Source organism: Microplitis demolitor, chromosome 2 (genome assembly GCF_026212275.2).
Source record: "Microplitis demolitor isolate Queensland-Clemson2020A chromosome 2, iyMicDemo2.1a, whole genome shotgun sequence".
Classification (NCBI taxonomy): Eukaryota; Metazoa; Arthropoda; class Insecta; order Hymenoptera; family Braconidae; genus Microplitis; species Microplitis demolitor.
This window is the reverse complement of record NC_068546.1, coordinates 5,534,766-5,550,080: the sequence shown is the minus strand read 5'-3', so window position 1 is coordinate 5,550,080 and position 15,315 is coordinate 5,534,766. Positions and strand designations below refer to the sequence as shown.

Below are 15,315 nucleotides of genomic sequence, written 5' to 3'. Positions count from 1 at the left end.
CTTCATAACGTACATGATTGTTTTTTTTTTTCTTATACGTATGTCCGTCTCTTTAAATCTATCACCAACTAATTTCTATCGTTATTTTTAGAAAACTGAACAGTGATTATTCTACGAAGCATAAAAATTAGTATTAAAACTTTTTTTTATCAATTTAAAAAAAATCAAATAATTTATTTACCAGGAAATGAACCATACTTTTGTTTCAATGCAATCAAGATAACAATATTATATTCAAAGAATTACTTGTATTTATAATTTTCTGCTTCCACTAATTTATAAGTCTTATTACTGATCACGTTAGGTCGTATAGGCTATTATTGTTTTTGCAAAACACACCAACTGCTTATCATAATCATCATTGTAGTGGTCTGATACATAAGTATATATGATGTTTATATAGACGTTACTAGAAAAAAATTATTTTTTTAAATTTCCAGTTTGAATTACTATATTTATTGAATTCTAATATTTTTGAATAATTACTATGAAGTCTTATTTTTGTTCAACAAAATTATTTACTATAGGCATTATTTTAATAGTGTCCATTGAAGCAACTTTAAAAAGGTACTGCGAAAATAATTTTTGTAGTGAAAATTATACAACAAAAAATCAAATATTCCAAATTAAACTATAATATTCAATACTGTTCAACAATATAAATCGTACTTTATGAACAAGAAGTTTTAATTAAATCTTTTTACTTACAATGATTAACATAGACAGGTCAATGCTTGTAACGACCCATGCAGGAACTGTCAGAGTTGAACGACGGGCCCCTACTTGGCCTAGAACTGGGAGACCTAACTTTGGCACACCAATATTCGCCCATGCTTGGCTCAAGATTAGGTAACCTAGCCTTGGCCATTCAATGGCAACCCAGGCTTAGATCAGGACTGGGTAACCTAGTCTCGGCCGTTACAATGATTACTCGAGCTTGGGCCAATACTGAGTGCCCCTACCTCCATACTTATGGGAACTTTTCCTAGAAAGTATGGGACTATATATGTGTCTTGCTGCAGATACTTGTGGCTAGATTTCAATAGCAAGTCTATAGTGCAGGCCTTACACAAAAAATTCGTGCCAGATTATAACTCAATTCCGGAGGAAGACTACAGTTAAAAATAGTTGTGGATGGCTTGCACCTAGGTGTTTTGTTAAAAATACTAACTCCAGGAATCTTGCTCAAACACGTGTTATTAGGATAACTTCTTCAAATACTACATGCCAATAATACATGCTTGAGCTAGATTTTGGTGCCAGTGCCTTAAGCAAAACTCCTGGTCACTAGTGTCTATTTCTACGCATGGGTCTTGCGCAAGATCATGTAGCAAGAAATCGTCATCAAGATTTGTGCATGACTTGCTCAAGGCATTGTACACGAGGATATTGAAAATATCTTAGATACGGCGCAGTTTAAAAGTTTCTGGCGCATTTCATGTACCAGTAACTTACAGCAGGTACTTACACATGTCTTGCTCAAGATCTGCTCAAGGCTCAAGTTCAATTTCGAGCCTCGAGCAGATCTTGATCAAGCCATGCATAACTATTTCCAACTATAGTCTTCCTCCAAAATCGAGTTATAATTTGGCACGAATTTCTTGTGTTAGGCTTGCATTATAAATTTTTTATTGAAATTTAGCCACAAGTATTTGCAGCAAGACACATAGGTAGAAAACGATACTAATGTGTATCGAACTTGAGACCAGGCTTGCCCAAGCCTTGAACAAGATTGTTGTATGGTTACTACTTCATATTTGGCATTTCACAATATAAATAATTTCAAATTGTACTTCGTGATCAAAGAGTTTTAATTGAATATTTCTATTTATAATGATTAATATAGGCAGGCCAATGATGATATTTGTAAAGACGCCGAATCACCGGCTTCCGAGTGTTTTGAATATTTTAAGTTATCACAATATTGGCCGAAGGCTTTGTGTTATAAAGTACGTGTAATGGGTCAGTCTGACAAAGAATGTAACACTCCAGATTCATGGTCTATCCATGGATTATGGCCACAAAGAACTACGGATAAGTCAATACTTAAAAAGAAATGTCCACTAGATAAACCATTCAATATTAACGATCTAATTGATATTAAAGATAAATTAACGCCGGTATGGTTTGGTGTCGACAAATCTGGATATGGTGATCCAGATGCCAGATTGTGGGAACATGAGTGGACTAAACATGGACGGTGTGCAGCTCGTGTTGAAGACGTTAACGATATAGGAAAATATTTTTCTAAAACTTTAGATTTATATGATCAGTATGATTTAGTTCAAGCACTTAATGACGGAGAAATTTTTCCTGGAAATACCGTATCTCTAGGAGATATAAATAATAAAATAAACAACAGTGTCGGAAAGAAGTCTGTGATTACTACCATTTTCAATAAAGTAATTAAGTCGATTGCTATTGTAAATTTTTTAAGATTTTTTAATTCGTATATCAATAATTTTTTATGCTTTTAGGAACGAACTGAATCTTTTTTGTATGAAATTCATATATGTTATGACCTTTCTTTTAATAATATTGACTGTCCTGAAGGAGCAGATGTAAGTGATCCAAATAAGCAAGTCAAGTACTTAAATGATGTACCATCAGTCACTGGTTAAATTCAAGTTTTGAATGTTCAAATATTAAATTTATGTCAAATTGTTACAATTTTAAACTACTTCAAATCTTGTAAGCAGAATGAAAACAATTAAAACTTCTTTTTAGCTAAAAATTTAAAAATTTGAACTCAGCGTGACAAATTTTTATTAAAATAATTTTATTGGAGTTTTTCAAAATAAGTTACAGTCAAGGTTACTTCGATAATTATTGGTTCAATTATTTTTTATTTAAGTCTTTTTCAGTAAGAGAGGGCATTTGAAATAATAGCGTATATAGGCTTATTTGACATTATATCTTATTTTATTATCTACTTTATTTTTGTTCAATATTTGAAGTTATTAATATTTTAACATAATTTTTAAAATATGTAAAACCTTAAAAAATTTACTTCTACATTATAACACAAATAAAAGGATTCAACAAAAAAAAACTTAAATTTTTTAGTTCATTGTCTTTTTACCGTACGTTTTTTAGGGATTGAAAAAGTAGAATTATAAAAAGAAACCTTGGTAATTTTTTTCCCTTTATAACAATATATCCGGGACTATTTTTTATCGTCAAATTGGTTATCATTAGGACCCTTCACCTTCCATTGACTCTATACACAAATAAAAAAATTATTCAAGTCATGACTAAACGTTATTTTTTGGGTAAACAATATTACCTTGACAAAATAAAGTCGCTCATGTTGACTGTATATTTGTTTATTCTAAAAAGTAAGAAAATCTATAATAGTTTTTTTTTTTTTGTATTGATTATATACATAGTTGTCCATCATACACCCAAATGCGTTGTTGGGATATTATATTCTATTACTCAGAAGAGTACTTTAGTATAATGATCATGTATGTTGTAGTTGTGCTGATAATCTGTATGAAAAATAAAAAAAAATAATAATAAGTTATTGAGACGGTAAGTACTGAAGCTGACCCAACGCTAATCTTTTAATTACGTAGTCGACTTAGTTAGATATTAATCAGTTTATTAAATTTTTTTAGATCTACATTGATCTGAACTGTTTTTTTTTAAGATAGTTCAGACAATTTTCATGCAACAATTTTTCAAATTTGATAAATTTAAAGAAGTATATACGAAGCTCAAAAAATATTCATCAATTATTCATAGCAATTTCAAAAACAAAGCTTAAGAAATTCACTTTGTCAAAAACATAAAGTTTAGGAGTTAACTATTAAAAGCGTTGATTTATATAGAAAATTAGCGAAGTAACATGAATCCGCAGAGGCAATTGCACTTTTAAATTTTTTCGGAAGCAATATAATTTTGATTGAATAATTGTTGACATGCGATAATAATCAATCACAATGAAAATTGATCACATTAATTAGCGTTAAGTCACTTGAACAAAAATAATAAAAAAATTATACGGATATCAAGAGTCTACTATCAATTGAAAAAAAATGACAAGCAGTGAACATTGTATGTTGCCTATGTAATAGTTCCATAGAAAATTGTTCCATCTGAAAAATGTTTTTTTTTTTTTTTTAATCGAACAATATATTATCTTTATAACAAAATGCTAAAACAATTATATTGTAGTAAATATGTATACTTCAGATTTGATTCGTGGATATCGGAAGTATGAAAGTTTAATTTTGTGAACAATGGTTTCTGTTCTTTTCATCTGTAATAAATGAATACATTTTTAAGTTAAATAACCACAGTTGAACTTCATTAACTTAGAAGTTAGTTTACGGTCTGGAAATTTCAACTTATCGAATGCCCCTTCTCCTTAAAAGAGTAAACTACGGCGCATGCGCTCTGGCATTGACATGAATAAGGCATATAAAAATACCCTATCCAAAAATTCCCATAGAATCCACCTAAATGCGACAAAAACCGCATAGGATCCTATAGAGTGTATTTGTTTCTATGCGGTCTTTGTCGCATTTGAGTGGATTCTATGGGAATTTTTGAATAGAGTATACATAGGTATATACAAATGTATTCGCTATGAGTGTGACTGCAGCGCCAGACAAAATATATAATACGGGAGGCTATCAGAGTATGTTTTTATACTATGTCTATAGCAAGAAACATAAAAATAAATAAATATTATAAATAATAGTAAAAAAAAAAGTTGTAAAAAATATGTGACAGTTTTATAGTAATTGCAGTTTTGTTTTTTAGCTAAACGAATCAACAATAAGTAAGTATAATGATAAAAAATGAAAAAGAATGCAGTAAGCATTTAGGTTAAGTTGTTTGAAATTCATATCAAAGTCAAAACATGATATTGATGAAAAAATCAAAATGAAAAATAAATAATTAAATGATAACAAAATAAATACTTTCACGTGTGCTTGCTTACAATTTCAGTAATCATAGCCTCCCGTAACTCCAAAAGTAACCACTGCAAACGTTTCAGTCAATTTGATTTCTCCTACCATGGCTTCACTCAGAGCGAATAGCATTGGGTAGGAGACAACGTAGCTCGTAGTGGGGGTCAAGATCGAGGGGAAGTTCTGAGTTAATGGAATGTAACTTAATGAAACTCGACTGTAATAAGATTTTATAACAATTATTAATTGATACTTACTTCAGCGATAGTTTTTGTTATATAGCTCGTTACAATTATAATTGGAATAATATTTCTTAAGATCCACAATAAATTGAAACATATATTAAATATTGACAACCAAAAATGACCATGGTTTTCTGGAGTTTGTATTCTCTGTTTATAATTTAAGATTGATAAATATACACTCAATATTATGCTGGCACATTGAAAAAGAATTGCAAGCAGAATGGGTAAAGAATAAAAATCTGATAACTCCCAAGCTACTTCATAGACCGAACGATGCGTTTTACGAATAAATACAAACTTTTTGATATTGTCATTATATAAACTATTATTAGAGTGTAGAAATTCTTGGGTGAGTTGATCAGTTTTGTTGGCTAATAGCAGAAATGATTCATTCAACTTATGAATTTTTTTTCTTAGAAAGTGAATGAAAAGTGCATATTGAATTACAAGACTGTCAATAGTAAATCCTAAAATAATATGGTAGCTTACATATACAGTATAATTATCCCCGTTCAAAGCCTTTAAATTAAGCAGAAAAGGTATAATAATATGAATTAAAACTACTAAAATTTGATAGTTATCATCTCGCAATTGATTAAATTGGTTTAGATGTTTTTGAATTTCATTGTCCACACTAATTATTTTATTGACAATTGATATTAAAATTTTTTGCTTAAAGCAAAAAATAATTACAATAATTGTTGAAATACAGTGAACACCTATTTCAATCAGTATCAAATACAACGTTTGTATGTTAGCTGTTTTAAAGTTTAACACATTTTGTTTTTTAGTATATCGAACATAAATCACTGTTATTACAGAAACAAATGAAGTAAGAATATTGTATAATGATCCCGTTATTGAATAAGAAGTATGTATTGTTGATTGATGGTTTTTGTCAGTATTTGATCTCCGTGGAAAAATGAATGTGAATGGAGCCAACCCGAGCACTTTGAAAATTATTATAAGAATTTGCAGGAAAAAAAAATTTTGTTGAAAATGTCGTTTTAAACAATTCATGTTTTGTTATAAGATTTTATTCTTTTTAGTAACAATCGAAACTTAACCACTGACTGAACCACTTACGTTCTAATGTAAGTTTTTGATATTAATGTACACGTATATACGGATCAAAAATTATTTTGATTTGTTTTACCTTTTTGTAAATTATAATCAGTTTAATGTATTAAAACCGTGCTAACGTATATAATTTATGTACATATGACGAAATAATAATGTTCCATTTAATTTCTGGAGACCATGAAACTCAATTTTTTTAAGTGGTCATAGAATAACAGCTGAGAATTAATAATTTTATTTACTTTATACGATTCGAATTATTCGGGCATAATGGGACATATACAACGTCAAGTAAACAAAAATATTTTACTTATTTTTAAAACTTTTATAGTTATTGTGAGTTTATTATGTATTTTGAATTGATGCAGCATACTTGAGATAAAACGTCTCAGACCATTTAAATCAGAATGATTTCTTTACAATGTCTTTTTAAAAGTGTCTTCAAAAATATTTATAATGATGTGTTAAAGACATCATTTTTAAGAATTTCCAGCTAAGAGTTCTGGAAGACACTATGAATAAGACGTCAGTTTTGTGACATTATGAAGTATTCATTTTCTGACATACTGTAGATGCTACCCAGAGAGGAAAGTACCACGGGCCCAGGCTTGGTCCACACTTGGCTCAACTTTGTAGAACCTTTGACCAGGCTTGTAAGCCAGTCTTGGCCCAGTTCTGGTAAAAGTCTGAAATGATAATCTCAGGCCAAGCCTTGTTGTCAGACCTGGCCCAGGATTTGAGGAAACGAATAAATTTAATTAAGGAAAAATTTTATTATTATTAATCTCGTAGAGTTCATGATCATTATCGTTTAAACTATCTAAGCAAGGTAGATAATGTGAAAAAAACTCTGTGAAAATTTTGCTGGGCTCTGGGCACGAACTGCAGTCCTTCTGATTGCTGAGTCCGAACGGTAGTTACTGAACAAATCTACTAATGTTGAACTGATGCACTTATATGATCCACTTATTAAACCATGGGTATAGCCAAACTTGAGTAATCCTACATTGGTCCAAGTCTAGGTTGCCATTAGACGGCCGAGGTAGGGGCACTCAGTATTGGCCCAAGCTCGAGTAATCATTGTAACGGCCGAGACTAGGTTACCCAGTCCTGATCTAAGCCTGGGTTGCCATTGAATGGCCAAGGCTAGGTTACCTAATCTTGAGCCAAGCATGGGCCAATATTGGTGTGCCAAAGCTAGGTCTCCCAGTTCTAGGCCAAGTAGGGGCCCGTCGTTCAACTCTGACAGTTCCTGCATGGGTCGTTACAAGCATTGACCTGTCTATGTTAATCATTGTAAGTAAAAAGATTTAATTAAAACTTCTTGTTCATAAAGTACGATTTATATTGTTGAACAGTATTGAATATTATAGTTTAATTTGGAATATTTGATTTTTTGTTGTATAATTTTCACTACAAAAATTATTTTCGCAGTACCTTTTTAAAGTTGCTTCAATGGACACTATTAAAATAATGCCTATAGTAAATAATTTTGTTGAACAAAAATAAGACTTCATAGTAATTATTCAAAAATATTAGAATTCAATAAATATAGTAATTCAAACTGGAAATTTAAAAAAATAATTTTTTTCTAGTAACGTCTATATAAACATCATATATACTTATGTATCAGACCACTACAATGATGATTATGATAAGCAGTTGGTGTGTTTTGCAAAAACAATAATAGCCTATACGACCTAACGTGATCAGTAATAAGACTTATAAATTAGTGGAAGCAGAAAATTATAAATACAAGTAATTCTTTGAATATAATATTGTTATCTTGATTGCATTGAAACAAAAGTATGGTTCATTTCCTGGTAAATAAATTATTTGATTTTTTTTAAATTGATAAAAAAAAGTTTTAATACTAATTTTTATGCTTCGTAGAATAATCACTGTTCAGTTTTCTAAAAATAACGATAGAAATTAGTTGGTGATAGATTTAAAGAGACGGACATACGTATAAGAAAAAAAAAAACAATCATGTACGTTATGAAGAAATGAAATTTTGATAAGTAGATGGCCGTAAATTTCATCGAATTTATATAAAAAAGCATTATTTGTTAATGCTCAGAAAATCGACGAATAAATATGCAAAATCTCAATCTTGGATACAAGATCAATTATCCTGATTGAAAAAAAAAAAATCGGTCTGTCGGTTGACCCTGCGGGCCAGCCCCAAAACTTCCCGCTGTTTTCGACCTCAAAGAGCTCGAAAACATTAGTGTAGGTATATTTTCGAGCTCTTCGAGCTCGAAAATGCTATCACATGCAATTGTTTTTTTATGATCTTTTCAAGCTCTAACAAGTTACCTGTTATGCTGACGTTTAAAAATTTAAGAATCGAAAATCATCAATGAAGCGGTTTTTAAAATTTAGTTCCTGATTTTGTTCAGTAAAATAAGTGTATTGAGGCAGAAATCAATGTCGGGGATCAAAATCAATATTTAAGTAAATTTTGACTCATGTAAGAAACAATAAAATACGAAATATCCGATAAAAATATTAGAAACTACGTTTTATCGCTTTTTTTGTTGATAATATGATTTAAACTAAAAACCAAGTTCGATGACATTATATGATCGAAAGAAACCATAAAAAAGATGAGTTGGTATGATATCAGGCACATTTTAGTACGTTATATTATGATTTATCCGGAAAAAATAACATAAAATGTTATTTTTTTAACTTTTCAACGCCGATATCTTTTGAACTAATCAATCGATTTTGATAGTTAACGTAGCAATCGGCGCATTTTATTGAGTTCTAGAGCTGATTAAAATTTGAAATCGATCGCGTCAGTCGTTTCGAAAATATTTAGAAAAAACCGTTTTTCACCATTTCTTTCTCCCGCGATAACTCTCGAACGAATTATCCGATTTTGATGTTTGAGGTGGCAATCGACGCGTTTTATTGAGTACCAGGGCTGATTAGATTTTGAAGTAGATCGTATAAGTCGTTTTTGAGAAATCAATAAAAAACTAAAAAAAAATTTTTTTTTTTTCCGTAATTCGCAAATATTGTCAAGTCTATTCGATCAAATAATTTGAAATTTCTAGGAAAGTTGAAGGCCAACAAGCTCTTTCGATTGCCACCTCAACCATCCAAATCGATTCATTAGTTCAAAAGTTACAAAGAGTTTACATACACACACACACACACACACACACACACACACATACTTACACTCGGACATCATTCTGAAAATAGTCAGAATAGCTTCCTAGGACCTCAAAACGTCGACATCTGATGAAAACTCGATTTTCGAAAATCGGGGTGAAAACAATAACTTCCCGAAATTTTTGAAAATCGTCGATTTTCTTAGCGGGAAGTTAAAAATCGGTCTGTCGGTTGACCCTGTGGGCCAGCCCCAAAACTTTCCGCATATTTCGAGCACCTTGAGCTCGAAAAATCGTTGTAGATACATTCTCACGTTCTTCGAGCTCGAAAATACTTTTGTACCCTTCTGTTTTCGAAAAAAAAAACGTTTTTTTACGATTTTTTCTCAAACGATATCTCCCGAACAAATAAACCGTTTAAGACGGTTAAGGTGGCAATCGACGCGTTTCATTGAGTTCTACAACTGATTAGATTTTTAAATCGATTTATTGATTTCTAAAAAATTTCGAGAATACTAAAAAAAAATTAATTTGTTTTATTCTGTCGACAATGGTTCCTCTTGAACGAATTAACCGATTTTGATGTTTGAGGTGGCATTCGACGCGGCTTATGAAGCTCCAGAGCCGAGTTGATTTTCGAATCAATCCATCAAGCACATAAAAAGTTGTCCGAAAAAAACATTTTTGAAAAAAGTTTATTTTTGGAATATCTCTGAACGAGCCCCGTCGATCAAACTCAATTTTTTTCAGCTATTAGATATTGACCAGCCGTGTCAAATGACACCTTGAAAATCAAAATCGGTTCATCCGTTCAAAAGTTACAGATATTTACATACATACATACGTACACTCGGACATCATCGTGAACTTAGTCAGGATAGCTTCTTAGAATCTGAAAACGTCAAAATCTCTTAGAAATTCGATTTTCGAAAATCGGACTAAAACCAATAACTTCCCGAATTTTTGAAAATTTGCAATTTTCTTGGCGGAAAGTTAAAAAAAGAAAAAATAAACGATTCAAAATGATTAGAAATGATTCAAAACAATTCAAGTTCAATACTAAATAGGAAAAAGGGGGGGGGCAAAGGGGGTAGGCCCGGTAGGGTAGGTAAAACGAGGTACTTCCAAAATTTTATTTTTAAATGTTTATTAAACATTCCAAAATGACTTTTGTAAACATGATTGTATATTATTTTGTTAAATTTTTTCAAAATTAGAGATTCAGTCAAAAAATGTTGATAGCTTTTCTACTGTGCTTAGGAAGAAGGCAGTAACTTCACTTACTGTCTTTCTATCTTCCCAATGTTAAATTAACATGAGAAAGATAGAAAGGCAGTAAGATGAAGTTACTGCCTTCTTCCTAAGTACGGCAGTTTTGATTTATAATAAAAACCAGCAAAAATTTTTAACTTCCCGCTAAGAAAATCGACGATTTTCAAAAATTTCGGGAAGTTATTGTTTTCACCCCGATTTTCGAAAATCGAGTTTTCATCAGATGTCGACGTTTTGAGGTCCTAGGAAGCTATTCTGACTATTTTCAGAATGATGTCCGAGTGTGTGTGTGTGTGTGTGTGTATGTAAACTCTTTGTAACTTTTTAACTAATGAATCGATTTGGATGGTTGAGGTGGCAATGAAAGAGCTTGTTGGCCGTCAACTTTCCTGCGAATTTCAGATCATTTGATCGAATAGACTCGAAAATATTTGCGAATTACGAAAAAAAAAAATTTTTTTTTAGTTTTTTATTGATTTCTCAGAAGCGACTCATACGATCGACTTCAAAATCTAATCAGCTCTAGTACTCAATAAAACGAGTCTATTGCCACCTCAAACATCAAAATCGGATAATTTGTTCGAGAGTTATCGCGGGAGAAAGAAATGGTGAAAAATGGTTTTTTCTAAATATTTTTGAAACGACTGACGCGATCGATTTCAAATTTTAATCAGCTTTAGAATTCAATAAAACGCGCCGATTGCCGCCTTAGACATCTCAATCGGTTAATTTGTTCGAGAGATATCGCGGGAGAAAGAAATGGTGGATAATGGTTTTTTCCAAATATTTTCGAAATGACTGACCCGATTAATTCCAAATTTTTTTTTTTAGTATTTTGAAAGTATTTTAAAAACAACTTGATGAATCAATTCAAAAATCTTATCAGTTATAGAACTCAATAAAACATGTCGATTGTCGCCTTGAACGTCTTAATCGGTTTATTCGTTCGAGAGATATCGTTTGAAAAAAAATCGTAAAAAACGTTTTCTTTCGAAAACAAAGGCATACAAAAGTATTTTCGAGCTCAAAGAGAAAATGTATCTACAACAATTTTCTGAGCTCAAGGAGCTCGAAATAGGCAGGAAGTTTTGGGGCTGGCCCGCAGGGTCAACCGACAGACCGATTTTTTTTTTACATTTCAATTTAATTCAACTTACATGAGAACGTGAAATCTACTATAGAACAATCTTTCAGTTAATAAACTGTATTAAGAAACGGATAGAAATAAACTGTTAAGGTTTAAAAAAAAATAACAATAGATGTACATAGACCGCTATAATTTTTTATTTTTTTAATAAAAATAAGTGAAATATTTACAAAATATTGTTGAAATATCAATAGTGATACTGCAGTCAACAGCGAATTAAATCCCTCTCTTCTTCGGTCCATTCGATCGAATAATCACAAATCAACAGGAAATTCAACGCCTGATAAGCTCTTTCGATTGTTGCAAGAACGATCTAAATCGTTCGATTGACTAAAAAGGTATAGAAAATTTACACACACACACACACAGACACCCATACAAACACTCGGATATCATTCGAAAAATACCCAAAATAGCTGCCTATATGATCTCGAAACGTCGACAACTAACGAAAAGTCGATTTTCGCTAATCGGCGTAAAAATTCCAAAATTTTTCAAGGATCATCGACTATAGTATAGATATATCATAGCAAGAAGTTGAAAAAATTGAGTACTTATTTTACGGAAATACTAAGAGAATTCCTACTACACGAAGAAAAAATTAAAGGTACTGTTCCTAGTACGTTTATGAAATATCATCCCATACCGTTATGGTAATGATTACTAGGGATTATGGGATATAGACCCATACTTTTTGGGAAGGTTTCCATAAATATGGTAACAATTCCTATCATTATGGTAACAGTTCCCATATCGCATATGAAAGAATCATGGTAATGATTACCATACTCATAGGAATAGTTCCCATAAGCAAATAGGAACTAATCCTATAACCACATTGTAACAGTTCATATAATGTTATGGTAACCATTCCCATAATATTATGGTAATCATTCCCATAATATTATGGTAATCATTCCCATAATGTATGGGAATTATTACCATAATATTATGGGAATGGTTACTATAATATTATGGGAATGGTTACCATAATATTATAGGAATGGTTACCATAATATTATAGGAACAGTTACCATAATATTATAGGAACAGTTACTATAAAATTATGGGAATGGTTACCATAATATTATGGGAATGGTTACCATAATATTATGGGAATGGTTACCATAATATTATGGGAATTATTACCATAATATTACGGGAATGGTTACCATTTTATTGTAATATAGTTTCACAAAAAGATTAAATATACAAAAAAAATGCTTATTACAAACAAAAATTATTATAATTTCTAAATATTATGGTAACTATTCCCATAATATTATGGTAACCATTCCCATAATATTATAGTAACCATTACCATACGTACATAGTAACGATTATCATAATTGCATAGGAACTATTCCGATACCGTATGGGAATTATATCCATAATTATAGGAATGGTTACCATAATATATATGGCCGCCGTTCCTATAATCAACATTTCAAAAAAAACCAGTTACCATGCAGTATGGGAACCATTCCCATAATATATTGTAACTGTTACTATAATTTTCTCTCCGTGTACACGGAAAGAAAATTCCACTAAAATTTACGAAATTAACATCGTAATCGTGGACTAGACTTTCATTGGCGTAAATTTTTAAATGTCGTATTTCAAAATTTACTATAGTCTTTATTAAAATTCTGATGTAGATTTTATTCTTTACTATTTAACATCGTAATTTTAACAAAGACTATATTAAATTTTGAGATAAGACATTTAAAAATTGACGCCAATAAAAGTCTAGTCCACGATTACGATGTTAACATCGTAGATTTTAGTGAAATTTTCTTTCCGTGTAGAAAATTATGTACTTTTAAAAAATTAATTTACTTTCTTTTTTTAGTATCAACCCTCAGCAAAGTTACGACTTGTTGTGAGGTACTGAATGTAACTCATCTTGGCTGCAAGATGACTGCATAACTTATCTTGACAAGAATATAATAATGGTTCATAAAAACATTAAATCGGATAAATAGAAACGATTGTGATGTATAATGTAAGGAAGACATTCAAGATGCGAACATAATAAATTTGCGAAAAATGGTTTTAAAGTCTATTGACATTCAACAATACCAATCAACAAATGAATTGCTAATAAAAATTTATTTGAATTCCAATAAGCGTGAATGAGCTCGTATATGTTTGTGTGAGCAGAGAATTCATATTTAGATTAAAACATATGTGTTTGCATACAAATTTATTGTGTGTATATGTGTGTCTTTGGACGTATGAAGGCATGAATAGCGAATTTTAAACTCAATTTTGTAATATCAATATGATTTTCACGTGAAAAAATGTAGCTCAGCTTAATAATATTTAAAAAGAAAAACTCAATTTAATTATAAATAGCGATCTATTCTTCGAAACAAGAAAAATGATTATTCTTATACTCTTACGTCAGATTTTGATGAAATGAAATAGCTTTTGAACCGCAACATCCAAGCCAACTTCCCTGTCAAAAAATAAGTCCAAATTTCGTTTTTAGAAGTAAGTTTTGAACTCAGTTAACCTTTATTTCACAATTTTGCTCATATCACTTCCTTAATTAAACAACGTTCCTAGTAATATCAAAGAACTTATACTTCTTGCCCACATACTTGTTGCAAGTACCCTTTTTTCATTCTTTTTAAACTCATGATAACTATACACTTTGAATCTTTTTAGTTAGATTTTGTTCGATAACCGATGAAACACAAGCTGATTTGATTAGAGTCATTATATTTATGTTATCCAAAAAGGGCAATTACTAAGATCAAAGTGACTACAGAAGCGTATATTGCTTTTATCATCGGACAGCGCTTGAATCAACAGATCGAGAAAATTGGACTCGTAAGGCAAATGTCCCTATACCGGAACAAGAACCAATACCGGAACGATTTGATAATCATTATATTATATTTCAACTCGTACGCGATGAAACTAAATAAAACTTTCTTTATTTAAAACCTTAATCTTTCAGTTAAAAAATAAGATATAAAATAGATTTTAGAAAATAATTAAAATATAAAAAAAAAAAAATGTAAATTAGAGCAATAGTCTCGGATTCATGACTTTTTCATGTCTCTTAATGGTTTTGCTAAGAAATCAGTCAATGGTCTTAAGCTTATAGAAAATGCATAGAATTACTTTTAAATAATTTTTTTTTGTATATGCATCTTGAGTGACATAAAATTCAAGAAAACATATTAAAAATATGAAAAAATAGTATTATTATATTAATTTTACTGTTCGTCTATTGGTACACCAAAATGAACCCGTGCCCAGTACCGGAACAGCCAATCATATTAATGTTATCGATAGACATTAACAGTGAGTTTTATTGACTGGCTAAATCAAGGACAACATTAATTATTACTGGAGCCCGAATATTTAATGCAGTATGTATAATTGTTATACGAAATATATTAAGTATAGATAAACTCTAATTTAAATCATACAAAATTAATTTTTGTTTTTAGTTTTTTTTTTTTTCAATTATTTTTCTAGTATAACCTCAAATGATTTATTTTGTTAAT

The 15,315-nt window shown here is 30.6% G+C and overlaps 1 protein-coding gene across 3 annotated transcripts; it reads left to right on the top strand.

The window, feature by feature from the left end:
- Positions 1-382: 382 nt before the first annotated feature.
- Positions 383-2,903, top strand: LOC103574686 (ribonuclease Oy). Of its 3 annotated transcripts, none has more exons than XM_053743112.1 (4): positions 383-567; positions 727-849; positions 1,847-2,402; positions 2,478-2,903. In XM_053743112.1, exons 1-4 carry the CDS (start codon positions 488-490, stop codon positions 2,619-2,621), a joined length of 903 nt encoding a protein of 300 aa, XP_053599087.1. In that variant the 5' UTR covers positions 383-487; the 3' UTR covers positions 2,622-2,903. The 3 variants fall into 3 exon arrangements, with proteins under 3 accessions (XP_053599087.1, XP_053599088.1, XP_014297317.1); XM_014441831.2 differs by having other exon boundaries at positions 483-567; positions 723-849; XM_053743113.1 differs by lacking the exon at positions 727-849.
- The last annotated feature ends 12,412 nt before the right edge of the window (positions 2,904-15,315 follow it).